Source organism: Pinus tabuliformis, chromosome 2_2, assembly GCF_031772625.1.
Source record: "Pinus tabuliformis cultivar Carrire ecotype Pingquan chromosome 2_2, CPIR1, whole genome shotgun sequence".
Classification (NCBI taxonomy): Eukaryota; Viridiplantae; Streptophyta; class Pinopsida; order Pinales; family Pinaceae; genus Pinus; species Pinus tabuliformis.
In genome coordinates this window covers 1170768656-1170796275 of record NC_142300.1, presented here as the reverse complement: position 1 = coordinate 1170796275, position 27620 = coordinate 1170768656, and the positions used below count along the sequence as shown (strand labels likewise).

Sequence of the window (27620 nt, the reverse complement as noted above, 5' to 3'; positions counted from 1 at the left end):
TTTCCCACAAACAAAAGGATCTCATACACCAATTTGGTGTCTAGCTTAATTGTGACCTTAACATTGGATATATATATATATATATATAATGTCTACTAGATTTTGGATAAACATTGATGAGGTGTTTTATTAAGGCATTCTTTAATGTGAAGTCACCAATTTAAACATGAAAGATATAGTCTTGACAAGCCTATGATTTTTTTTTTTAATATTTATATGGCTTATTAAATTTTTTAACATTTTTTTTCTATATCAAACATATTTTGATAATTAACTTTAATATAAATATAAAATATAAAGTAAAATAATTTTCACTTTCAATATACACATAAATATAATTTTTATACTGCTATTAATCAAAACTCAATTTCACAATCATGATTACATATTTTCAAATATAAATGAATACAATATACTTAAGATCACTTAAATTTAAACCATTACAATATTAATCCAAAAAAATACCAAAACTTCTAAGAAGTCCTTATTTTATCAGGGTGAAAGTGTATAGTGTATGTAATCACATTTATGTTCGTCCTCGTGTATCTGTAGGCTAGTGATAATTGAGAGAGAGGAGTACCACCTCCAAACACACACAGGCAAGGCCAAGCCATTACTCTTCGGATGAAATTCAGACTAACACATTCACGGCATTGCTTAATTTTAAATTCAAAATGTAGAGTAATATTTTAGTGGGATTAAATTCAAATTATATATATATATATATATATATATATTTATATTTATATTTATTAAATGAGAAATAATGGTTTAAATTATAAAACATGTTATATTTTTAGTGATTATTTTATTTTTATTTAGATAATAAAAAATTTATTATTATTTATTTGTAAAATTATTTGTGGGATAATAAAAAAAAATTACTCAGAAACTTATAAATATAACTTTGAAAAACTGGAATTAAACTTACGCCTTTACCTTGAATTATGATGAATTGACAAAATAAATATTTATCATTTTTTTTCAATTGGACTTACCGTTTTAAACCTTTATAACGTCCGTTCACAAGGAGTAATCCCAACTCAATTATTGGTCTCACGCGATCAAAGTTAGTGCGATGCACGCGGAATCTTATGTCGACCCTCACTTATCCTTCTCGAAGACTTTTTAATAATTTTCCAAGAGTTGGTAGCACGGCCACCAAAATATTACGTCAGCGCTTTTGTAATATCTTTTGTCGTTTTACTCCTTGGGAACAATTCCATTAAGGTATCCGTCCTTCCTCACCGTCATATTCCACTACGAGCCATTGTGATCCCTTTGGCACGGCACTGGCGCTGGCACGTTCCTGTGATGAGACGTTATTGTTGCGGTTGCATAAGACTCCTCCAGTACAGCGAAAATATATCGTTTAAATTTGGAAGCCTGTTGCCGTTCCTAAATGTATCATTATATTGGTGACTGTCTGTGGTAATCGCTTAGGAGAATGGAATCTTCAGGGGGGCTCCTGTACAGCAATCTTCGCGTTTTGGTGGTGCCCTATCCGAGGCAGGGTCATATCAATCCAATGCTGCAGTTTGCCAAGCGGCTCGCATCTAAAAATCTGCAGGTCACATTTGTTACGACCGAAGAGAACCGAGAGCGCATCTTACGGGCGCAAGATGCAGTGCCCAGGGCGCCAAACAAGTCTGTGAATTTTCAGTTTGAAACAATCTCGGATGGACTTCCGCTGGATTTCAATCGGTCCAAGTCCTTGGACCGCCAGATGAGGTTCGACATGCTGTGCAGAATGGGAGGACTTACGTTAGCAAATCTCATAGAGAGGCTAAACGCTAAAGGCAGCAATATTTGTTGCATCGTATATGACGCCCTCCTTTCGTGGGTTCCCGAAATTGCAAAGAAATTTAATATTCCCCTCGCTTTTTTCTGGACGCAATCCTGTGCAGTTTACTCCATCTATTACCATTTCAACAGAGGACTAGGTATGCTTTGAATTAATAGACCTATAGCTTGGTAAATATGCATAACTTATATATAACAACCCCACACATTAACTTCCGAATGGCAGACCAGTTATTTATAGCCCTTCTTATTGAATTTTGGGTTGATTTAATCTTATTTCTTCTTTTCAGCAATCACGGGAGACGGAACAGAGAAGCCGACGGACCTGATAAAAATACCCGGCTTGCCCCTGCTCAAAGTATCAGACTTGCCGTCATTTGTGCAACCCTCTAATTCCGATGGGTTTCTCTTGCGGTTTGTTCTTGATGAGTTTAATCCTTTATCTGAAGCAACGTGGATACTGGGAAATTCGTTCGAGGGACTTGAGTACGAAGAAATCAACTCGATGAAATCGATAGCTCCGATTCGCACCGTCGGCCCTCTCATACCCTCGGCTTTCTTGGATGTACAGAATGACGACGATACAAACTTGGGCGCAGATATGTGGAAAACCACAAACTGCATGGATTGGCTGAGTACGAAGGAACCGGCAAGCGTTGTGTACGTTTCCTTTGGAAGCATTGTTGTTCTTTCCGCAGAACAAACTGAGGAGATAGCTCTTGGGCTGAAGGCTACTGGATATTCCTTCATATGGGTCATTCGTCCATCTTCCTCTAATGGGGTGATTAACAGTGAAGAAAACTTGCCCGAGGGTTTCCTGGCGGAAATATCCGGGCAAGGGTTAGTTGTTCCGTGGTGTCCACAGCTGCAAGTGCTTTCTCATGCGTCCGTTGGTGCATTTATGACGCATTGTGGGTGGAACTCGACGCTGGAAAGCCTCACTATGGGGGTGCCCCTTTTGGCTGTGCCTCAATGGAGCGATCAGACTACGAATTCACGGTACATTGGGGAGGAATGGAAGACAGGACTAAGATTAGATAAACGATCAGCAGACGGACTCGTAGGGAAGGAGGCTGTGGAAAAAAGTATAAGAATGGTTATGGAAGGCGAACTGGGTGCTGAGCTCAGGGAGAACGCTTTACGGTGGAAGAAATTATCAAGGGAAGCAATGGGAGAAGGCGGATCTTCCCATGGAAATATTGAAGAATTTGTTAAAGATATTGTTGGCAGAGCATCGTCATCGGTATTGTCATTGTCATCCTGTTGATGTGATCATGGATTCCTGGATGAATAAGAGGGCACCACGATTCAGCTAGTCGCTGCTTTGCCTTATGGAAAAGAAGGTGGATATGCGCATAGTAACTGAGAGAGAAACTTTTATATTAATTGCACTTCCTCGTTTTATATTTATTATCAGTGAAGGCAATCAGGAAAAAACAGATTTTGGTTTGCGTTTTGTACTCCAGTTTGTTGCTCAAGTGAAAATCTAGAAAACCGATTTTGATTGAGGTCAATGCCTTTTCCAATATACATTTTGATTAATGATAGAGTGGCCGAGCCATGGTTTTTGATATAATCATACAACTGCAGTGATATAAATTGTTATATTCTAATATGCATTAAAATTATTAAAATATTATTATATTCTAATATGCATTAAAATTATTAAATTATGATGGGCACAGAATGAAAGGAAAATTATATTATTACACTATTTTAATAGGTTTATTTTTAATTTATAAATTATTATTATTATAATATTATGATGGATATCATGATTGATTAATATTATATGATGATGATGATTCGTCCACTAAGATTAATAGGGACCTCAAGAAAAGAAAGAGAATTTAAGTGTAATTCTTCAAAATCTTGTTTTTGTGATAAAAAAGAAGAGAAAGAAGCTCTCCAAGATAGCTATAGTTGGGATGACTTAATAAGTCAAGAAGTTTGGAAGTGTGGCAAATCTTAGCTAATATGAGTAAGAGTTATGCAATCTAAAAGGAAGTGTTTTTCATTTTCCACCTTCTTAGTATCTCAAATATGAGAGATTCTATCATCCAAGCGAGTCTTGGGAGTAGACCACCCCTCTGTTTCACTTCGAAGCTCATGAGAATTAGTTCTTATCCTAGCAAGGTTCATTTTTTTCTTAGTGTTGGTCAACACAGAGAGATAATTTTAGTTATCAAGGGCGTAGTTGATCACCTCCTTATAGTATGTGAGCTTCCCTTTACCCTCCACCAACTTATGATCCCACAACTTGTCCTTAAAATTAAACGTAATAGTATCTTTGACACTATCCTTCCTTCCCATGATGATCTTCTCCTTAATCCCCCAATGTTTGAGCAAAGATTGGGCATCTTTATTCCTCCCGCACTTGAGGCAAAGGTGGGGATTTTGACTAAAGCTAGAAGCAATTTTTGGGAGCCTCTTGGATTCCATGTTGTAAAGCTTCTTCTTATACATCAGATATCTAAACATAGTCATACTTTCAATGGCAGACATGTCAACTTTGATCAAGAGGATAGGATAGGGGTTATTTTCCTCGATCTTTAGGTTGTAGGTTAAGAATTGCTTTTGAATCATCTCAAACATTCTCCATGACTCTCTCGATATATTGCAACCCCAAACTTCACATCCATATAAGACAATAGGGGTGACGAGAGTCTCAAAGAGGAAGCTTTTTTTAACTCCAAATGCAAAGATCGACAGACTTACAATTGTTTTCAAGCTCTTAATAAGATTTCCAACCTCCAATAATCATTTTCTTGATGCTATAATTCGAGTTGAGCTGATGAGGAAAGTCAACACCAAAATATTTGTAAGAATAAATCTGCTCTAAAAAATGGTTATCATATATGAAATTACCATGAGTGATCTTTTTTGATTTAATGATCATGACTTTAGTCTTGTCATTATTAATTGTCATATGAAGAATCTTAAGCTGCTTGTCTAGGTCATCATGGCTTTTTGCAAGAAGAACGATATCATCAACATAAAGGAGAAGAGTAATGATTATACCAGTGAGTTCGGTGCCCTTGCATCCTGCAATTTCCAGACACTCTTCAAGCTTATCAATGTAAATGCAAAAAAGGGTAGGAGATAGGGGACACCCTTGCTTAACCCTAATATTGCATTTAATATCTTTAGATCACCCTTTGTTGGTCCTAAGCTTGGAAATGGCAGTCTCGTAGAGCGGATCACAACAATCCACAGTTTAGTAGAACCATGATCTCTTCAAGTCTCTCGCAGAGCTTATCTCAAACAACAGTGTTGAAAGATTTTCTAAAGTCCATAAAACAACAAAATAGATTTTCTTTACTATTGTGACATTCCTTTTCAATTATCCTGAGAGTGACAAGATGGTCGATAATCGAGTGATGTCTCCTAAAACCATCGTTCTCTTTAGCTCTTTTACCATGTTTTTCAAGTGAAAGGTTAAGTTTCTTTTCCAAAATGAGCTAATATAGCTTGGATAAGATGTGGCTAATCACAATGGTCCTGTAGTGAGAGGGAACACTTTTGTCCCCATTCTTAAAAATAGGCACAATAAGAGTTTGCATCCAAAGCTCAGGGAAGCCATGCTGTGCAGCCAAATTGAGAAGCTTGTGGAGATGAGGAATGAAGATAGATATTCTCATTTTAAAGATCTCAGCTTGACATCCCTCAATATCATTAGCTTTCCCATTAGCGAGCTTCTTAATCCCATAATCAACGTCTTCTAGAAAAAATTATTTTTCCTTAATAAAAGTGTTTAAGATGATGCCCATAGTGTGGAGAGAGTCATACAACTTCTTAAGATAATTGTCCTATTTTCTAAAGAGACAAAATGATTATTTTTAATTTTAGGAACAAACATATTTGGCCAAAAGTTTATGGACACAAAGTCTAGAAAAGTGTAATAATTTATATTACATTTATACACGTTTACTTTTTTAATAAATAATTTGAATTAAAATTATAAAAAAATAATAACTATTTTAATTAAAATTATAAAAAAGAATAACTGTTTTCAGAATACTTGCTTAAATAAAAATAATATAATAATTTAGAATCATTAAATGGCCACGATTGGATTGTAAAATTGGCGAAATCTCATTTTTTTTTAAAGTGAGACATCGAATTGTTAGTCCTGGTATTTCAATACTTTGATCTTTGGCACTAATTAAATGAAAAAAGCTTCCTTCTTTAATGAAACATCATGAAATTTAGTGATTTTAATTTTGTGTCGCTCTAGTATTTTCATTAAGTTATTTTAATAATTTATATAGTTTGAGGTTTGACATTAATGGAAAAAACTTGTTTTTTCTTTAATTCTCAAGTATTATGAAATTTAATAATTTTAATATTTTATCATTTTATTATGTTTTTATGAGTTAAATGTAATTTTCTTAAAATGACTTTTTTTTAATGAATAATTTTAGTTTAAATTGTTCTATTTTTTCCTTTATTTATTTCTCTAATATTTCGACATGTATATAGTTTTAGTAAATCAAATTGTTTAGGGATAGAGGTATTTTTTTTGGTTAAATATAAGTGATCATTTATTTTTTGGAGTTTTTTTATTAGGCTATAGAATATACAATAAATAAAATAGCTAGTCACTTCATGTATTTTGGAAATTTTCATTAGTTGTTAGGCTATAAAATTGAAGTTCTTTGAAACAAGTAATATATCTTTTTATAAATAGATAATTAAAAATTAAATAAAAAACCTTTTTTATACAATTTTTGCCTTTGGTTTTCTATGAGTAGCTTTTTGATATGCAAAAGGTGTAATATGCTCCTGAACCTTCTCCTGGTTATCCTATTCTGAAAATTTCTTTTCACCCTTCTTTGAACTTCACCTTCTCCTTGATTGGATAAAACTTCAGAGGAGGTTCAACAACCTTCCTTACCAACTATGGCTAATTGGTCCCCTTCTTTGTAGCATCATCCCCTATGTTGGCACCACCTTGCATTACGACTCCTACTTGTGGTTGATTTATCAACGGTTCAATAATGATCATATGAACATTTGGCCCCTTCTTTTTTCACCACTTTGTAAGCAACTAGTTGCATTCTTTTGTTGCATGGTCCAACACTTTTAATAGGTGCATGTTCAGAATGGTTTAGGAATTTCATGTGCAAGGTGCCCCTATTGACCACAATTGTAACATACAATGGGACCTTGACCCCTTCAAAATCATTCTCTTACTCTTGTTGGTCATTCGAGACCGTTAGTGGTCATTCCTTGTCCTCAACCTGACTAGTTATACTATCCAACCTCACTATGTCGTTGTTGGTTGTAGCTTGTTGTCAATGGTTCATTTCCCTTTTGTACTTACACTCAAAATGAGTCCAAATTACACTTGTGCATTGGATCTAGTTGATGGCAATGGTGTACATCATGTCCAATAGATATGCAATAATAATAATAAAAATTGCACATTAAAGTTTTATACTTCTACATCATAGGGAATTTCTGCGCGGTGTGACCCTAGACTCGAAGACCTCACACCAAAGGCCTCTTCCTTGCAAATGCACGTTAGATACACTTATTTCCATGTAATTTATTAGTAGCTTACACTCATTTTCATGGTTTCCTTCCATTTTGTAGATAATATACCATACCTCCTCGTGATTCTCCTTCCCCTTAGTCAAATATTGCAGCTGAAGAGTTAGCATGACAAGTTGAGTTTTAACTTGCACTATTCTGCTACTTTCCCCAGCTCTTGCTGGAGAGGTCTCTAGCTTTAGCACAATTTCGATTTCCTTTGATTATGAAATAATTCGTTACTGTGTTAAGGGAATTCTAATGTGTTGGGGTAGTCTGAAAATGAACCACTCCCTGTGCTACACACTTGGGATTTCAAAGGTTAACCTATCCTTCAAAATTTGGAATCTTTGGTTGAAATCCTAAAAATACTCATCTAGAACCTAGTTAATCTCTTTCATCTCCATAATGCATTGATATTTTGACTTCTACTTCTAAAACTCCTTGATAAGATCCTTCTTGATATCATCCAATGACCTAGTCTTCCCATATAGAGTCGTTCTTTTATACTTCATTGACCGAGTTAACACACAGTCCCTAAATGTAATCTCTAGTTGCATGATCCTAGTTTGCATGTCTTTGACTCTCTTTACAATCAAAATAACTTCACAAACAAAACAATTCTTGTTTTGGTTCCTCCTTCCTAGCACCATGGAACAAAGGAATCCTCAAATTTACTCCTGCCATTGTGCTCTGTGAAGTGCTTCCCAACAAAGTGTTTCCTCCTATACTTGATACATCTTTAGACAAATGCATGCTATTCTATGTAGCAAACTATACTGGAATACTTTGTGACAATCCTCTTGATGTTCTTCGAACTCCAGTACTACTACTACCTCTGCCTCCCTGCATCTGATTACCTACTACAATATTCATGATGTTATGTTAAGTACTTACCTCAATATTCATAAAAGCGAACAAGATAGTGGGATCGACATAAGGCATGGTTTGACCAGGTTGATTGGGATGCATGAACTTTATACTCCTCGGGCTAAGGTGTTGGTATTATCCCTCCTATGGTTCAATGCAAAGTGTGATGAACTACGTTCCTTTAGGGCTTTGGTCACTTGCGCTACTTCTCATCCTCTAGTGGCTTTTTCTTGCCCCTCTCCTTAAACTTCTCCTTGTGGAAGGCATTAGCATTGACTAGATTCCTTCCACATTACTGCGCCAAAACCTTCATCTAGTTCTCAACGTGCCACCATCCATTTCCTCTACCTCCATCCTATCTTGATGGTTCCTTCCATCTGCAACTCCTCCACACACCTTCTAAATCTGACACATTCTTTTAATAACTTCCTAATCCTTTCCCCTCTCTACTTCCATCCAAGGTATCCTCGCCTTAGACCACCTCCCATTTCTCCCCCAACTTTGCCATAGCATGCAAACAACTTAGCCATTCAAGACATCATATACCATCAACAAATTTTCATGATAAAAAAAATAATATTTTCAAGGCCAGAGGTATCGACCAGATATATCTTCCTCAGGGGCCCTGCAAGAAGTTTATCTATGTTATGTTGTGTGTCACTATTCACTCAATTACAAACTCAACAATGTATCCTTCGAGTACACTTTCAAACCAAAAATCCACAACATGAGAAATCTGTTGGGTTGTGTTATATTCTTTCCAGGACTAACCTACGTAGTGAACCGAGGGGTTAGAGGGGGGGCAGAGCCCCCCCTTTGTTGCGCCGATTGCACAGCGGGGGGGTTTGAGGGGGGCAGGTAGCCCCCCTCTACGGGGCTCGGGGCAGCGCCCCGAGAAATTTTTTTTTTGGACCCTATATTAGGTTGGGCGAACCTACCTATGGTTTTTCGGTCCATGGTATTGGATGCTTTGGCATGTATAAAAATGTATTGTAACATTGAAAGGAATATAATGAAAAATCAAGTTGGTAGTCCCGGTTTTGGGATCCAGGGGAAAATCTCTTTGTATATGTGTTTTATGTGTTATGCTCTCGCATTGTTTATTTTTCTGTGATTTAGAATTTGTATGCAGGTAATTTCTGTACGGGGTTAAAACCTACATTTGGTATCAGAGCTGTTTTGGCTTCAAGGGGATGCCTTTGTTGCTGAGGGGTTTCGCTCGGGCCTGTGGTAGACCCTGTTCAGCGGGAGATCTGTGAGATCGATTCTCATGGTGAAAGAAGATGGTGAGCAGCGGAAAGATAGAGATCGAGAAGTTCAATGGTCAGAGTTTTGAGTTGTGGAAACTCAAGATGGAGGATCTCTTGGTGGATAAAGATCAGTGGATTGCGGTAGATCCAGGTACTAAACCAACGAGAGTGACTGATGAAGAATGGAAGAAGTTGGATCGGAAGGCAAAGAGCACAATACGATTGTGTGTCTCAGATTCAGTATTGTTGAATGTATCAAGGGAAGCTACGACGAAGGCTTTGTGGGACAAGTTAGGGACTTTGTACGAATCTAAGTCTCTGGTGAATAAACTGTTCCTGCGGAAAAAGCTGTATAACCTGAGGATGAAAGATGGAGACTCGGTGACAGAGCATCTTAACGCATTTAATACTGTGGTAAGTCAGTTAGCATCTGTTGATATTAAAATTTAAGATGAATATAAGTGCATCAGTTTGTTGTGTTCTCTACCAGATTCGTGGGATAGTCTGGTTATTGCAATAGGTAGCAATGCAACTTCTTTACAGTTTGATGAAATAGTCTCAGGCTTGCTGACGGAGGAGATGAGACGGAAAAATATGGAGAGCCAGAATGGTGATGCCTTGTCTATACGAGGACGGTCCCAGAAAAGAAACAAAAATAAGTCATCGAGTGGGAGATCTAAACCTAGAGGGAGATCTAAATCTCCAGGAAAACCTGTAAAGGTGGTGTGCTGGAAATGAGGAAAGGAAGGGCACTTCAAAAGGGACTGTAAATCTAAAGCTCCTGATAAAGGAAAGGGATATGATGATGCTCCTTCTGCAGAGGTGAAAACCACCTCAGATGAAGGTGGGGATGCGTACTTGGCTTCTTCAAGTACACATGTAGATTATGAGGCATGGTTGATTGACTCAGGTGCATCCTTTCACTTCACTCCCCATAGAGAGTGGTTCTGCGAGTATGAGAAATACGATGGTGGTGATGTCTTCGTAGGAGATGATAGGAAGGCTAGAATCATTGGTCGCAGAAAAATAAAGTTGAAGTTGCAAGGTGGAAGGGTTAGAACACTTCCGGGTGTTCTGCATATTCCTGCATTGGCCAGAAATCTGATTTCTGTAAGCAAGTTGGATGATATCATTTTTGGGATTCAACTACGTTAAGTAAGTCATTCAAACGTATGACCATTTCCATGAGAGGTAGTCGTAACTGACTAATTTCTCATGATTTTTGAATAGTTCACTTAGCACTCATTGCATCGGGTGATGCTCACAGGGGTGAAGAAGTGGGATTGAAACTAGTGAAATGTGGAGAACGAATCACATAGCATCAATCATCACTTCCGGGGCTTGCACCCGGTAACCAGGACTTCCCAGGAGGTCACCCATCCCAGAACTCCTCTGGCTCAAGCGCGCTTAACTGTGGAGTTTTCCCCACAATCAAGCCCACTTAGCTTGCTACCCCATTTGCAAAACCTTAGCAAGTATTGTGCCTCATGAACCATTCAAGTAGAGATCCCTTGACTCTTTTTGAATTTAAGTATGGGGGATTTACGCAGTGCATTATATTAGATATCATTTTTGGGATTCAACTGCGTTAAGTAAGTCATTCAAACGTATGACCATTTCCATGAGAGGTAGTCGTAACTGACTAATTTCTCATGATTTTTGAATAGTTCACTTAGCACTCATTGCATCGGGTGATGCTCACAGGGGTGAAGAAGTGGGATTGAAACTAGTGAAATGTGGAGAACGAATCACATAGCATCAATCATCACTTCCGGGGCTTGCACCCGGTAACCAGGACTTCCCAGGAGGTCACCCATCCCAGAACTCCTCTGTCTCAAGCGCGCTTAAGTTGGATGATGCAGGTGTAAAAACAGTGTTCGAGAAGGATACCTGCAAGATGGTTCGGGGAGCACTGGTATTGATGCGGGGAGTTCGGACTGGAAATCTATACAAGCTGCAAGGTAGCACTGTTGTTGATGGGTGCAATAGTTCTATGGTTCTTGAAAGTGGAGCTAAACATCTAGTGGTCTCTGGAGAGAAGACCATGTTGTGGCATCAAAGGCTTGGACATATTGGAGAGAAGGGCCTTCGAATACTTCATGGTAAAGGTATGGTAGAAGGTATGAGTAATAGCTCTCTGGATTTTGATTTCTGTGAAAATTGTGTATATGGTAGGCAGAATCGAGTGAGTTTCCCCTCTGGTGCTAAGAGGGCGAAATAGATATTAGAGCTTGTGCACAGTGATGTGTTTGGACATGTGAAAGTTCCATCACTGGGTAAGTCTGTGTAATATGTATCATTTATAGATGACTTCTCAAGGAATACATCGATATATTTCCTTAAGAAGAAATCTGAAGTCTTTGACAGGTTTAAAGAATTTAAGGCTCTAGTGGAAAATCAGACAGAGAAGAAGATAAAGGTGCTGAGGACAGATAATGGTGGAGAGTTTTGCAGCAAGGAATTTGAAGAATTCTGTAAGAAGTGTGGTATAGCACGGTAGAAGACTACTCCATATACACCTCAGAAAAATGGAGTCGCTGAAAGAATGAACAAGACATTGATGGAAAGGGCAAGAAGCATGCTCAGTGGTGTCGGGTTAGGACAGGAATTCTCGGCAGAGGCAGTGGATACTACATGTTACTTGGTCAACAGGTCACCTTCATCAACGTTGGAGGATAAGACTCCACAAGAAGTATGGACTGGTAAGAAACCCTCTCTTTCACATCCTAGGGTATTTGGATGTGATGCATATGTACATGTTCCAAAGGAGAAACGAACCAAGTTGGATAGTAAATCTAAAAAGTGCATCTTTATTGGGTATAAGGATGGTTTAAAAGGTTATAAGCTTTGGAACCCAGTCACACGGAAGGTTGTGTACAGCCGAGATGTGGTGTTCAGAGAGGTAAAAGATGTTATTAAACATGAAGTCCAACCAAAGGAACCTGAGAAGATAGAGTTTGAGCTAAAGGAGGAAGAATCAGACTTTACAACAGAGGAGGAATCAGAAGATGAAGAGCCACAAACTCCGGCTCTGAGAAGATCAATTCGAGAAAGAAGGCAGCCAGAAAGGTATAGTCCATCTGCTTTCTGTTCAAATTTTGCTTTGTCTGTTACTGATGATGATCCCAGAACTGTGAAGGAAGCAGTGAGTTCAGAGGATGGAAAACTCTGGAAAGAGGCCATGGTTGATGAAATGGAATCTTTGCACAAAAATGAGGCTTGGGATCTGGTGGAGTTGCCGGCTGGAAGGAAACCCATTGGCAGCAAATGGGTGTTCAAAAAGAAGACAAATGCAGAAGGGAAGGTGGAGAAATACAAAGCTCGGTTGGTAGCAAAAGGTTATTCCTAGATGCCGGGAATTGATTTTGGTGATATTTTTTCTCCTGTTGCCAAGGTAACTTCTATTAGGTTACTTTTATCTATTGTTGCTGCTTTTGATTTTAAGGTAGAAAAGATGGATGTGAAGACAACATTTCTTCACGGGGATTTGGAAGAGGAAATCTACATGAAGCAACCTGAAGGCTTTGCGGTGAAGGGTAAGAAAGAACTGGTATGCAAGTTAAAGAAGTCTCTGTATGGGTTAAAACAGTCACCAAGGATGTGGTATCAGAAATTTGATACATTTATATGGGGACTTGGCTTCACCAGAAGCAAAGAAGATCACTGTGTGTATTTTAAATTAATTGGTGACCGTGTTATTTATCTGGTCTTGTATGTGGATGATATGTTGTTGGTTGGAAATGACAAAGAAATTATCCAGGATTTGAAGACCCAATTGTCCTCCAAATTCGACATGAAAGATCTTGGTGCTACAAACTATATTTTGGGCATGGAAATTAAAAGAGATCGGGCAAAGAGGAAGCTCTGGTTAAACTAGAGGAAGTATGTCGAGACAATACTGTAGAGGTTTAATATGCAGGATAGTAAACCAGTGAAGGTTCCTATTCCTGTATGTGTGAGGTTATCTGCTGAACAGTGTCCCAAGACACAAGAAGAGGAAGAGGACATGTCCCGTGTTCCATATGCAAGTGTAATCAGTAGCCTGATGTATGCAATGGTCTGTACTCGACTAGACATTGCACACGCAGTGGGAGTATTGAGCAGGTTTATGTCAAAACCAAGGAAGGAGCACTGGACTGCAGTGAAGCGGGTTTTCAGGTATTTGCGTGGCACTAGTGATTATGGTTTGTGCTACCAAGGAAGACCAGGATTGGACAGAGTGTTGGATATTCGTGGCTTTGTTGATGCAGACTGGGCTGGAGATCTAGATGAGAGAAGATCTACAAGTGGGTATGTGTTTAACCTATTTGGAGGTGCAGTCTGTTGGATGAGTAAGAAACAATCCATAGTGGCACTATCAACTACAGAGGCAGAATACATGGCAGCCACTCATGCAAGCAAGGAAGCAGTTTGGTTGCAGAGATTGTGTTCAAGTATGGGGTTAGTACAGGGAGCTATAAGAATAGACTGTGACAGCCAAAGTGCAATTTTCTTGGCAAAGAACCCTGCTTATCATTCAAAGACAAAGCACATTGATGTTCAGTATCACTTTGTGAGGGATATGATAGAAGACAAAAAGGTGTTGCTGGTAAAGGTGGACACTTTGAAGAATACTGCAGATGCATTGACAAAATTTGTGATCTCTGAGAAGTTCTTTTGGTGTAGAGAAACAATGGGCATTTCAGGGTTGGAAAAATGACTAAGCTCTCCTGTGGCCCCCTGTGGAAAAAAAACAACAAGTGGGAGATTGTTGGGTTGTGTTATATTCTTTCCACGACTAACCTACGTAGTGAACCGGGGAGTTAAAGGGGGGCGGAGCCCCCCCTTCGTTGCGCCGATTGCATAGCGGGGGGGTCACAGGGGGGGCGGCAGTCCCCCATGTCTGGGGGGTTTGAGGGGGGCGGGTATCCTCCCTCTACGGGGTTCGGGGCAGTGCCCTGAGAATTTTTTTTTTTTTGGACCCTATATTAGGTTGGGAGAACATACCTATGGTTTTTCGGTCCATGGTTTTGGACGCGATGGTTTTTGGTCCATGGTATTGGATGCTTCGGCATGTATAAATATGTATTGTAACATTGAAAGGAATATAATGAAAAATCAAGCTAGTAGTCCCGGTTTTGGGATCCAGGGGAAAATCTCTTTGTATATGTGTTCTATGTGTTATGCTCTCGCATTGTTTATTTTCCTGTGATTTAGAATTCGTATGCAGGTAATTTCTATACAGGGTTAAAACCTACAAAATCTTGTTCAACACTTTCAATTGGCTCACCGATGTTGGAGTCCATTGTCATAGTCCAACATGTTGGTAGGTTTGATTCCTATCTAGTAGCCATTGAATCCACTCTTTCAATATCATCATAAATTTTGCAAAAATATCTCATGGAACTTAGTGAGAATGTATTTCTACAACCAATCTTCTGTGTTGATTTTTTGGTCCTTTATCTCACTTACCCTAAACTCATGTTGCTTTTACTTAAACCACCATGTGATTTATTCCTTCTTTAGGTTCCATGGCTCTGACGTCCTTATTACGTGATAATCCCATCATACAATGATCTCAGTCTCGACAGTGGAAACAATTGTTGGCAGGAGGTTAGTCAGACCTGATTTGGCACGTAGTATTGCCCAACAAAACCTTCTCTAGCACCGGTCCTTTTGGCATCACGCACGAAGTGGATGAACTCTCACCCAAGGTGTATATGGAGGATTGCTAGAACTAAGTTTTTGCAATCAAATGGGATCTATACACATACATTCTGAGACTTATAAGCTAGTTTTCTAAAATCCTAAAATACACATGACAACGTTCTGAAAAGTGCACTTAGTTCCTATGATATGCAACGCTCTATGAAAGCACAAATCCAACAAAATTCATTATACAGAGAAGAAATAATAAAGAGCATGCATAAATCATATTTTTGGATCTAGTAAAACCATAAACAGATATAGAGAACAACCCAATCATAACTTCAATTAGTTCATAAAAAGGATGTGCACTGTGCTACAAACGGATACTCCATAAAGTGCCATGGCATCCTAACATCCATGTTATTAAAGAAAATTACAAACTTTAACACAATAGAGTATCAACTAGATTTTTTCATGCCAAACATTCAAACACAATACCAACTTGGATACTTGAGCACAAAAATTTAGACATAAAACTATCAAAGGGACTTGGTCAAATGGCAACAATCTGCAACAACAAAACACTAGCTGACCAAAATATTCTCCACTACGTGACTAGCTGATTGGCTTAAATAAGTGACGGCTAACCTATGAGATTAATAAGTCTCATCGTTTTATATATCCACACCATCATCCTCATCATCATTCATCCAAATTTTCTCCAGCTCGACCAATATCCTATGTTAACCTAACTATTGTGATGGTCCCTGACAGGATAGTCTAGCTATCCCACATGCCCTATTCAACATTTGGTCCATATTCAAATATCTTCTAACAGTTTCTTCTCCACCCACCATCTTTCCTATTTCAGTAGATATCTTCCAACAATGCCTCATCATGGAGATTCTTTTCACTTTTTCATAACACCTTTAGATCCTAACTTTCATGATTTGATTCTACACGCATTCTTATATAGATGGGAATCTAATTTATCTGCATGGTATTCCTCCTACATAGTGTCTACCTATCCCATATAATATTCCATCTTATCTTGTAGTGCATTCAATCCTCATATATAGGTAAAGTTTAAGAAATTTTAAAATTTTACTCCATGGCCCCAACTAATACCCTCAAGAATTTGAGAGCTAAATTAAGAAGTTATAAGGCTAATAATGAAAATGTCATTAAAGTGTAAGGAAGGAAATCATAGATGAATTCATATCTTATCATATCTACAAATGAAAAAGAAACATAAGCTCGGTGACAATTATATAGGAAAACATAAATCCAAGTAAAATCCATCTAAAATATTAAATCATGGATTAAAAACTAATAAGAATGCAAGTAAACCCACAATGAGTGGAGATACCAGACCTACCACTTCGAAAAAAGAGTCAAGCAGCTATGACTAGTTGTCTAGTGCTTTAACCAGAAGACACAAATAGCAAAGGAGAAGTGAGAATAGACAAATATCGAAAGAGTTCAATAAAGAAAACCCCCCTGCCTATGACGAAGAAATTAAGAAGGTTGAAGAGGAATAATCCTCACTATTGGGATTAAGTAAATATTTCAATATCTGTCACTATCTAAAAACATGAATGCTAGGGTAACCATTTTCAACTTGAAGGGGAAATTTTATATACGGTGGGAAGATCTTAGAAAAGTCAAAGGAATTATAGAAAATGAACTATCGTGGAGAAATTTTGAAAATTATTTTTTTTATAACTACTTGTCTGAAAGGTACTATCACAACAGAATTAAATATTCTCATGAACATAAGCTGGGGAAGCTTCCATTGGATGCTTCTACCAATATATTTTTGGAGTTGTTGAGGTATGTGCCATATATTAAATATGAGAAGGTGAATATCCAGAAGTAACTCAATGGGTTACCATAGTCCTTCCAATATAGCATTGATTTTGATGATCTAAGGACATTGAAGGAAACTGTCCGAAAGGCTGAGTATCGTTATAATCAATCCAAGGATATGGTTGTATTTGAAATAGACTCAAAGAAGAAGGAAAAAACTAGTTTTAAAATAGAAGTACCAAAATCCTTAGGGCATAAGAAAGGAGGGAAAAATGTTAAGTTCCCCACTCCTGGTAAGAGTTTCACTATTTCTATTAGATATCACCTTATTAAATAGTGAGATAAGAGGATGAGGATCCAAAGAGAATTCCATTATAGTATGATAAGAAGAAGGATTGTCCTCTCCAACAAAAAGACAACAAGAGGTTGTATAATGTCCAAGAGGCAATGACAATGAATGATGCAACACAAAACATATCTCATATTTATGTGGCAATGGAAAACACAAAATAAAATCATTAAGCTATTACGATTGAAATGGAAGGTATGATCACCAACATATCTATTTAAATTTTAATCAATTTATGTTCAAATTTCAATTATATCAGTCTAAAACTTGTAGGCATCTGCAAATTCCAAAGCAAGCACCATGCAAAGTTGTGCCTGATCCAACTAGACATGAAGACAAAAATGAAAGTCATATATTGGGTGGAATAGTGACACCTAGAACTGGGTGGCATGTACACAACAATGACCCTCACTTTGTTACTTGATGCAAGAGCATCAAGGCCTAGCCAACAATGTGATGGAGTGGTCACAGGTTGTGGCTAATGCAAGTTTGGAGGAAGACTTGGTTATTTAATTTGTATTAATTTCAAATAAATGTAAGTAGTTAATTATTGCCTAATTCTGAACTGAATTGATAATAAATGGAAAGTGATCCTCCCTGTGTGGAGATTAAGCCAAGCAGTTAGAATGATTAGTTAGAGTAGGATTTGATTTCTTAAAATATAGTGAATTCCTTCATTTGTGGAAGGAAATTTTTAGACAGAGCATATATGTGTTTCCTTTCTTTTCTGAAAGAAGATTAGAGAGAGGAGGAGGATTAGAGAGGATTGGAGAGTATTGTAAGCCTATGAGTAGCGTAGGAGAGGAAGGCCGCTAACTAGAATAATCAGGCCAAAAAGGGGCAGACAGCCTCAAGCTTGTAATTATGTGTTTATGTGTGTATATATAGAGAAAGGAATGAATCGGGAGTGAAAGAGAGTGGAGCAAGAGTGGAGACACAGTGAGTGGATTGTATTTTTGAGACATAGGTATTTTTCTATGTAATCAGGCCTAAGGCCGAGACTCTATAATTTGTTTATTATGAATAAATCAGTGTTGTGGGCATAAGTATATAAACAGTCATTGAGGCCTCGAATGCTTGGTTTTCTCTATATTTGGATGATAGTTGTGTTGGCTTTGTGTCTTACATACTTTATAATAGACACATTATGTTAAAAGATCAATCGATGAGTTCATTCCATTGTTTTGGTTCCACAAGTGGAAAACCCAAAATACACTAAATATCGGGCGCAAAACACATTCGGATTGAGAATCTCAACTTCAAAGAAGTTTTTAATGCTATTTGGTCTATAGAACCCAAATCACATCGCTCTAGTATAAAATAAATGACTTGTTGCATCACTGAACTCCAATATCACGACATAACTGGACCCGAAATGTTATATTCAAGGTTTGATAGTCTATCGGGTCTGAATTCGTTATCGCATTGGCCTTCAGGAGCGTTGAAGTGTTAAGCAGTGCGATCACCGATGGTGATTAGCGATAATCGCATCAGACCTCTGCCAAAGGGAAGTGTCGATAGTGTAGATCCTACGACTACGATTGCTGATAAGGCGATTTGATCTGGACCATTAGATCTCATCGCTCCAAATCAACAGTCACAAATCCTCGGTGCGTTGACTTTTGGTACGGCGAGCGCGCCAATAAAAGAAGGTATAAATCAATTTTTTTGTGGTTTTTCATTGTATTTAGGTTAAAAGAAATACAGTCACATTGTACTAAAAGGGTGATCCACGGGGTTATTTGGGTTTTGTGAGAATTTTGGCTTTTGATTGCGTCATTTTGGTATTAGAGCAAGAAAAAGGAAGAAACTTTCCTATGAGAAGGATGTCGGGCTTATGGAGATTTATGATACAAAGGTATGAAAGTAGCAGTAGTTGAATGAATGGCAATGTTGGGTACAAGATTACAGTAGTGAGACTGTAGAAGAACTTTTGGGAAGTTCTTAGAGATTGTAGCTAAACCTTATTCCAACTGAGGCTTGGAATAGATAAGGACAGAGGAGTCCTTAAGAGTAGTGAGTGTAGCAACCAGAGAGAGAGCAATATTGCTGAGTGCAAGTTCTAAGGAAAGTGGACTTGGAGGCAGGCAGAGGAGAAACTTGGTGAGAAGATCAACTTAGGAGGAAGTTGATTGGTTGCAAGTGTAGAAACTCACACAGAAAAGAAGATGGCTATGGAGAGTCAAACAGAAGGTTCAGAAGAAGGCTACAAGATGAAGGAGAAGAATGCTCAAAAAATCCATTGGAAACAGATGAGTCAAGCAAAGATTGACAAGGAAATGGCTGAAATAAGAGAAGAATTCGATGTGTTAGTAATGCTTCTAGAGGAGAACCAAGGACAAGGTCGGGTATTGAAGAGAAAGCCAGTGAAGTGGCCTAAGTTGTAGAGAATGCTGCAGCAAAGACAGGTAAATTGGTTTATGGAAAACCTCAGAGAAGTAGAGGTAGAAATGGAAGTTTCCATTTGTAGACCAGAACAAGGTGAAATGTTGGGTGAATAGGATACTGAGGGATCAGCTGAAGATCTCATGTACTATTGGCATAGCTCAGAACAACTCGAAAATATGATGACAAGGGAAGCAGATGAGGCAATGAAGCCTTGTGATTTTAATTCTCATAGTTTATGTATGTTTGCAGGATATGCAGAGGATGATGGATAGTTTGGTGAAACTATCCCAAACAGGAATGAAGCTCTTAAGGTGAAGTATGATGGAGAATGCCTTTTAGAGGAAGAAGATGTTGATTTATTGCAGCAGAAAGAGTTCATATGTAATTCTGTTTGGTGTGAGACAGTCAGATGAAGTTGATAGAACAAAATTCTAATGAAAATGCCATAGTGGTATTCCAAGGAGGTAAACAAATGAATTTTTTTAATGAAATTGATGAAAGAAGTTTGTAATATGATAGTGTATAAAACAGGATAGCTCCAGAGGATTGCCAGAAAGAGAATGAAGCTGAGAATGGATGTTGTGATGAACTATTGGAGAGATTTCACATGGAATTAGAATTCTTGGAAAGATTGCTCTAGGAATTTGAAGGAGAAATGAAGCTTTCAGAACCTGATGAAGAGGAGATTATGGTTACCATGCATGATAAGAATGAAATGTCTCTGACATTTATAGAGTTAAGTAAATGTTTAGACTCTTCAGTTAATGATGTGACTATAGGTATGGAAGACAACATTAATAAATATGATGCTGAAATCAGAGAAATTGAGCAGAGGTTATTGGAAGGTGAGATGAAAGATCAAGAACAACAAGGAAGTTATGTCCTCAGAGACATGAATGAGACAGAAGTATTAAACCAGCGTGATGAAGATGGAAGGAACCAGTGATTTAAAAGAGATGATCGGCAACATGAGAATGAATTTGAGGAAGGCATTAGATTGTAGAAGTATAGCAACTAGCAGCAGAATGAAGAATAAGAGATTAGTCTAACAGTACAAAAAAAGACAAGTGAAGAGCGAAAATACAGTTGGAGAATGAAGAAAAGGGTCAAATGGAAGCTATTGCAACAGAAGTAGAATGGCAAGCTGACGAACGAGTTCAGGAAACTTGAAAAAAATCATATTGAATTTTTAGAGAAGGAGAGATTCAAAGAAATAGAATTACAGCAAAGAGGATCTGCTGAAATCGAAAATATCTACGATGGAGGATTGGTGCTTGAAGCATCAAAAGAGGTTGGAAGGTATTATTTTTTTAAAATTGATGATTGTTGTATATTTGCAGGTCATGTAGACTTGAGGAAAGATAAGCAGTTATTGGGAGCTGTTATATTAAGAGGTGAAGAGATGACTGCTCACAGTCATAGGAAGAATAAGGAGAAAAGTTGCAGTCAAGTGAAGGAAAATGTCCAGTCAGGAGACATCCAAGGGATAAGTCAGAAGGAGGATGACCAATGAATTATTGAGATCAAAGGAATGTTTGGAAAGGAAGAGATTAATTCATATGAATATGGAACAAAGGGTTTTCTCAAGAAAATTGATGAAGCTAATAAAAACCAAATGGAGAATATTATGAAGACATTGGTGTCTCATATTTTTGAAACTAATATTTATGTGTAAATGCAGGATACACTGAAGTAAGACAACTGATTCATGTTTCCATAAGGAAAAGGAAAATAAAAAATATGGTGTTTCAGAAGTTAGAGGAAGTAAATTCACATAATCTTGTGATGCAGAGGAAAGGGCAGCTGTTAAACATAGTTGTAATGAATTATACAAATATCGGACAACTATTGAAGACTGAAGCCAAAGGAGAACAACTGCTAAAGGTTGATATATAAGACTTTGTAGATGTTAAACAATTATTGAATATTATTGACCTTGAAGAAATCCAGAGTAAAGAAGGACTGAAGACAAATGTTGCAGACAATGAAGATAGTAGAGATCTTGCAGAGCTCTTGGGAGAAATTCCAAATGAGATGGCAGATTTGTGGCATGAGTCAAGTCTTTTAGAGAAGAGGCAAGAAAACCAAAGAATAAGTGATCGGATTGTACAACCAGAACTGAATGAGAATGAATAAATTGTCATGGATGATAAATATGGAAAAGAAGTTGTTAGAAGTGTTGGCATAATGAGGAAGTAATGTAAAGCATTTGTGTTTATTGAATTGATTAATTCTGATGGAGATTTATATGCAGGAACAAGGAAATGTGAAGTCAATCTAAACCAAGGAGTTAATTTTGAAGATCATATTGAATTAATGAAGGGTAAGATCAGAATGTCTCAGAAAGATGAAATGGTGTTGAATTTACAGTATGGAATTGTTGAACTCGAAATGAGTACAAGAGATGATAGTAACAGGATTACTATTATAACACAAAGAGTTATTGATGAAGAAGAGGCTGGAGATGACATTTTAGAAATAGATAAATAGGATGCCATAACCATTAAGTGTGTAGAAATTATGTTACTAGAAGAAGAGGCATTTCAAGTACCTAAGCAAGTAGGAAGAATTATGAGTTTTCAGGAAATTTGTGGAATTGCAGGCATACTGGGAATTGAAGTAAGAAGTAATGAAGCTATGAATGAGGAACTAGAAGAAGGAACTGAAATTATTGCAGGGGATCAATGGAGAAGGCATTTGTACATTTCAGGAATGTATATGGAGAAATATTGGCACAGAGATTATGATGTTCTTATGCAAGAACACATTCAGTTGCAAGAGAGTAGTATTCAACATATGAGAAGTCAAGTGGACAAAGAATTGGATGAGTTGTGGAGACTCATACAATAGCATTCCAATAAAAAAAATAAAGGACAAAAGAAGAAAGGAAGATTGGCTAGAAATAATGGTACTGGTGAAGGAAATGGAAAACTGCAAATTAAGATGTGGGAGCCTGTCATAAAATGTAATGACGAGCAAAGAAGAGTAAGATATATGGATAAGACAACAACAGATAGTGAGATCAAAGCTAATGGGGCATTGTAGCATAAAATATGGAGACCAGGAGAAAAACAAACAACATCGGTAACCAAGGACAGACTATCAAACCAAGTATGGGATCCAGGAGGACACAGATTAGAAGTACATGATTAGGAGATCGTGATTAATTTTAACTTTGGGAGTCTGATGCAAGAGCATCTAGGCCTAGGCAACAATGTGATGGAGTGGTCACATGTTGTGGCTAATGCAAGTTTGGAGGAAGACTTGGTTGTTTAATTTGTATTAATTTCAAATAAATGTAAGTAGTTAATTATTGCCTAATTTCGAATTGAATTGGGAATAAACGGCAAGTGATCCTCCCTGTGTGGAGATTAAGCCAAGAAATTAGAATGATTAGTTAGAGTAGGGATTGATTTCTTAAAATATAGTGAATTCCTTCATTTGCGGGAGGAAATTGTTAGAAAAAACATATATGTGTTTACTTTCTTTTCTAAAATAAGATTAGAGAGAGGAGGAGGATTAGAGAGGATTGGAGAGTATTGTAAGCCTACGGGCAGCTTAGGAGAAGAAGGCCGCTAACTACAATAAGCAGGATAGAAAGGGGCAGAGAGCCTCAAACTTGTAATTATGTGTTTATGTGTGTATATACAGAGAAAGAAATGAATCAAGAGTGAAAGAGAGTGGAGCGAGAGCAGAGAGATAGTGAGTGGATTGTATTTTGAGACAGAGGTATTTTTCTGTGTAATCAGGCCTAAGGCCGAGACTCTATAATTTTTTTATTATGAATAAATCAGTGTTGTGGGCATAATTATATAAACAGTCATGGAGGCCTCGAATGCTTGGTTTTCTCTGTATTCGAATGGTACCGGCACTAGCTCTGTGTCTTTCATACTTTATAATAGAAACATTGTGTTAAAAGATCAATCGGTGAGTTCATTCTATCATTTTGGTTCCACAAGCGAAAAACCCAAAATACACTAAGTATCGGGGGCAAAATACATTTAGATTGAGAATCCAAACTTCAAATTATTATGGGCGGAAGTTTTTAATGCTATCGGGTCCGTGGAACCCAAATCGCATCGCTCCAGTATAAAAGAAATGACTTGTTGCATCGCCGAACTCTGATATCGTGACATATCTGGACGCGAAATGTTATAGGGAAGGTTTGATAGTCTATTGGGTCCGAAGTTGTTATCGCATTGGCGTTCGGGAGCGGTGAAGTGTTAAGCAGTGCGATCGCCAATAACGATTAGCGATAATCACATTAGACCTCTGCCAATGGGAAGCACCAAAAATGTAGATCCTGCAACTGCAATTGCCAATAAGGCGATTTGATATGGACCATCATATCTCATCACTCCAGATCAATGGTCACAAATGCTCGGTGCATTGACTTTGGGTACGGCGAGTGCGCCAATAAACAAAAGGTATAACTCAATGTTTTTTGTGGTTTTTCAATGTATTTCGATTAAAATAAATACAGTCATATTGTATTAAAAAGGGTGATCCGCGGGGTGATTTCGGTTTTGTAAGAAGTTTGGCTTCTGATTGCATCATTATTGTTGAGCTCATATCATGTGTCGATGGGAATGGATTGGATATCAACCCATTAAACTAAGGTGGATTGTTATAAGAAGTCACTAAAATGCCTAAATAATGGAGACAAAGAAAGAGTACTTCAAGGAGTAAGGAATCTTGCGTTAGTTAGGAACATCTCAGTGAAATAATTAAAGAAATGTAGTTGGAAGGGATGTTCCTTATATGTGGTCAAAGTGAGTATCATGATATAGTATAATGAGTCGAGAATGGAAGATAACCCCATTTTGGAATAGATTAGTGACCAAATTTTGGAAGAAATATTAGGATCACCACCCAAGAGGGAAATTGTCTTCTCCATTGAGTTGATTGCTTATGTAGTGCCAATCTTAAAAGCTCCATACCGTATGAGCACATCAGAATTAGTAAAATTAAAGTTGCATCTAAAAGAGATGATGGATAATAGGTATATCAAACCCAATGTCCCACCCCAGGGAGCCCCAATGTTGCTCCTAGGGAGGAAGGATGGCATGTTGTGCTTTTTCATTGATTACTAGAAACTAAATAAAGCTACAGTGAAAAACAATCGCCCAATTGCTAAAATTGATAGCTTATTTGATCAAATAAGATGGGATGCAATGTTCTCTAAAATATTTTTGAGATTTGGTTATCATCAAGTCCAAATTAAAGATGAATAAATTCACAATATTGCATTAAGGACAATATATGTGCACCATACATTTGTTGTGGTTCCATTTGGGCTCACAAATTCCCTTGCCACACTTATGTTCCTAATGAGCAACATCCGTAGCCCATGTTTAGAAAAGTTTGTATTGGTTTTTGTGGATGAAATCCCTACTGACTAAAAATATATTAGAGAGAATGAAGAGATTTTGAAGGCAATGTTGTAGTTGTTGAGGAAGCATAAGTTGTATTCCAAGCTCAAAAGATGTTCTTTCTTCTAATAAAAAATTCAATACTTGAGGCATATTGTTTCAAGGGAAGAAGTAGCAGTGGATTGCGAAAATATTAAGGCCATAATAGAGTGGCCAACTCCTCGAGATGTCATAGAGGTTAGATCCTTTGTGGGATTGGTTGAATATTATTGGTGGTTCATTTGATATTTTCAAAGGTTGAGCATCCAATCACAACATTACAAAGGAAAAGATTCAAATTTCAATGGACTTGACAGCGTGTAGCTAGGTTTCAATAGCCTAAGTTGTTGTTCACATGTCACCTATTTTGAGCATAGTAGAACAAAGAAAACAATTCTTGGTATGCATAGATGCATGTAAGGAAGTAATATGTTGAGTACATGTGCAAGAAGGACATGTAAACTATTATGAATCAAGGAAACTAAATGAGTACCAAACAAATTATGTCACTCGTTACTTGGAGCTAGTAGATATCATTAAGGAACTATAGATGCAGAGGAACTACTTGCTTGCGAGAAAGTTTGTTGCGATGTTAGATCATAAAGGACAAATATACTTATTTGGTTAGATCAATTTAAACACAAGACAAACCATATGGTTATCCATTATTATTGAGTTTGATTTTGAGTTCAAGCATATTAAGCGTAAGGAAAGCAATGTAACATATATACTTTGTAGAAGTCTACAAGTGGTTGACTTTCCAGCTATGAGCACTTGTGAAGTTGACACAAAAGATAGGATCAAAGGGGAATTGATGCATGATGAGAATTTCAAGCACGTGAAGGGATTTTTACAACAAGAACTAGAGGGAACAATAAGCAAGGATTGCACGGTCATAATGATGATATGTTGTTGTTCCAAGATAGGCCAAATCATGTGCCTTGTGTAGTTGACTTGAAGAAACTAATAATGAATGAATTTCATAAGAGAACTTATTTAGGTCATCTTAGTTGTAAGAAAATGGTAACAACCATAAATAAAATGTATTATTGGATGGGAATAAATAGGATATTGATGAGTACATTCTTAGGTGCTTAGAATGCCAATAGGCTAGAGTAGAATGTAGGCACCTAGTGACATTATTTTAGCCAATCCCAATACATGAGTGGAAATGGGAAGTCATATCTATGGAATATATTATAGGATTGTTAAAGACATCCAAACAACATGATGTTGTTATGGTGATAGTATATAAGTTAATCAAAGAATCCCAATTTATAGTTGTCAATTCCACCCACAAATCCACTGATGTAACTCAAATTTTCATGAAATAAATATTTAGATTACATGACATACCTAAGAATATAATTTTAGATTGAGAATTTTAATTCATATCAAAATTTTGGAAGGAATTGTTTTCTTGCCCTCAGACAATGCTATTTTTTACTAAAGCATATCAGAATTTGACAGATGGTCAAACAAAAATGGTAAATCAAATTTTATAGGACATGTTGAGGATGTATTCTATGCATTATCCAATGAGGTGGGAGTAATTCCTACCATTAGTTGATTTTTCCTACAAAAATTGGTATCAACAGTCACTAAAGATGAGTCATTTTGACCAAAAGTGTAACAATCCCATTAACTATGGTGACTAAGTGAATGGAGTGGTTCTTGGACTTGACATGTTGAAGGAAATGGCGAAATAAGTGCTCAATATAAAGTAAATATTGAAGGCTTCCTAGGATAGGAAAAAGGGTTATGCAATTTAACAGAGAATGTACAAAGAATTCCATGTTAGAGAGAATGTATATCGCCACATTAGACTAAGGAAGAGCTCACTGAAATTTTGGTCTTGTGTTAAGTTAGCACCAAATGTTTTTGGGTCATTTAGATTTTGGAAAGAATGAGACCAATGGCTTATAGAGTAGCCTTACCGCCTACTGTAAAATCACAGAAAGTATTTAACATTTATTTGTTGGCATTATGATACATGTGTTGTCCTTGATGTCAACAACAAAGAATTACAGATCAGCCTACAAAGAATGAAGAAAGAGAGGTATACGCAGGTTCAACTTGACCAAGCTGCATATATACATGCAGGTTCTCTGAACACAAGTCGCATATACGTAAACACGCACTTCACAGAAAGAAAAGGGTGTATATGCTTGAAAACTAAGTTTTTGGTCCAAGGTATTTTGATCCATGGTATTGGTCCAAGGTATTTGATCCGAGGTATTGACCCTAGATATTTGGTCCAAGGTATTGGTCCTAAGTGGTTTTGATCCTTGGTATTCAGAAAGGCATAAAACTATATAAGGAGGAGAAGATCATTAGGCCAAGGTGTGCAAGTACCGAATATCTGATGAAGTGTGAGATCTAGTATGCAGGTTATTGGCTTATGGTGCTTTGCTTAATCTGAACCAAGGATGAACCTTAGTGGTTGATGAGGGATAATATCTAATGATAGATCAGGATCTTAAGGCTTGAAATGAATTATCATTATATGGTTTGATCATGTATAGTTTATATCCGAATACTGATGCATGTGTTTTGTAAATGTTATGATCTCGGTAT

At 37.2% G+C, this 27620-nt stretch overlaps 1 protein-coding gene across 1 annotated transcript; it reads left to right on the top strand.

Annotated features, from left to right (window-relative positions):
* The first annotated feature begins 1282 nt into the window (after positions 1-1282).
* LOC149197619 (UDP-glycosyltransferase 74E1-like) lies at positions 1283-3317 on the top strand. The gene is made up of 2 exons (XM_089405903.1): positions 1283-1943; positions 2094-3317. The coding sequence occupies exons 1-2, from the start codon at positions 1448-1450 to the stop codon at positions 3068-3070; spliced, it is 1473 nt and encodes a 490-aa protein (XP_089262029.1). The 5' UTR covers positions 1283-1447; the 3' UTR covers positions 3071-3317.
* Positions 3318-27620: the final 24303 nt, after the last annotated feature.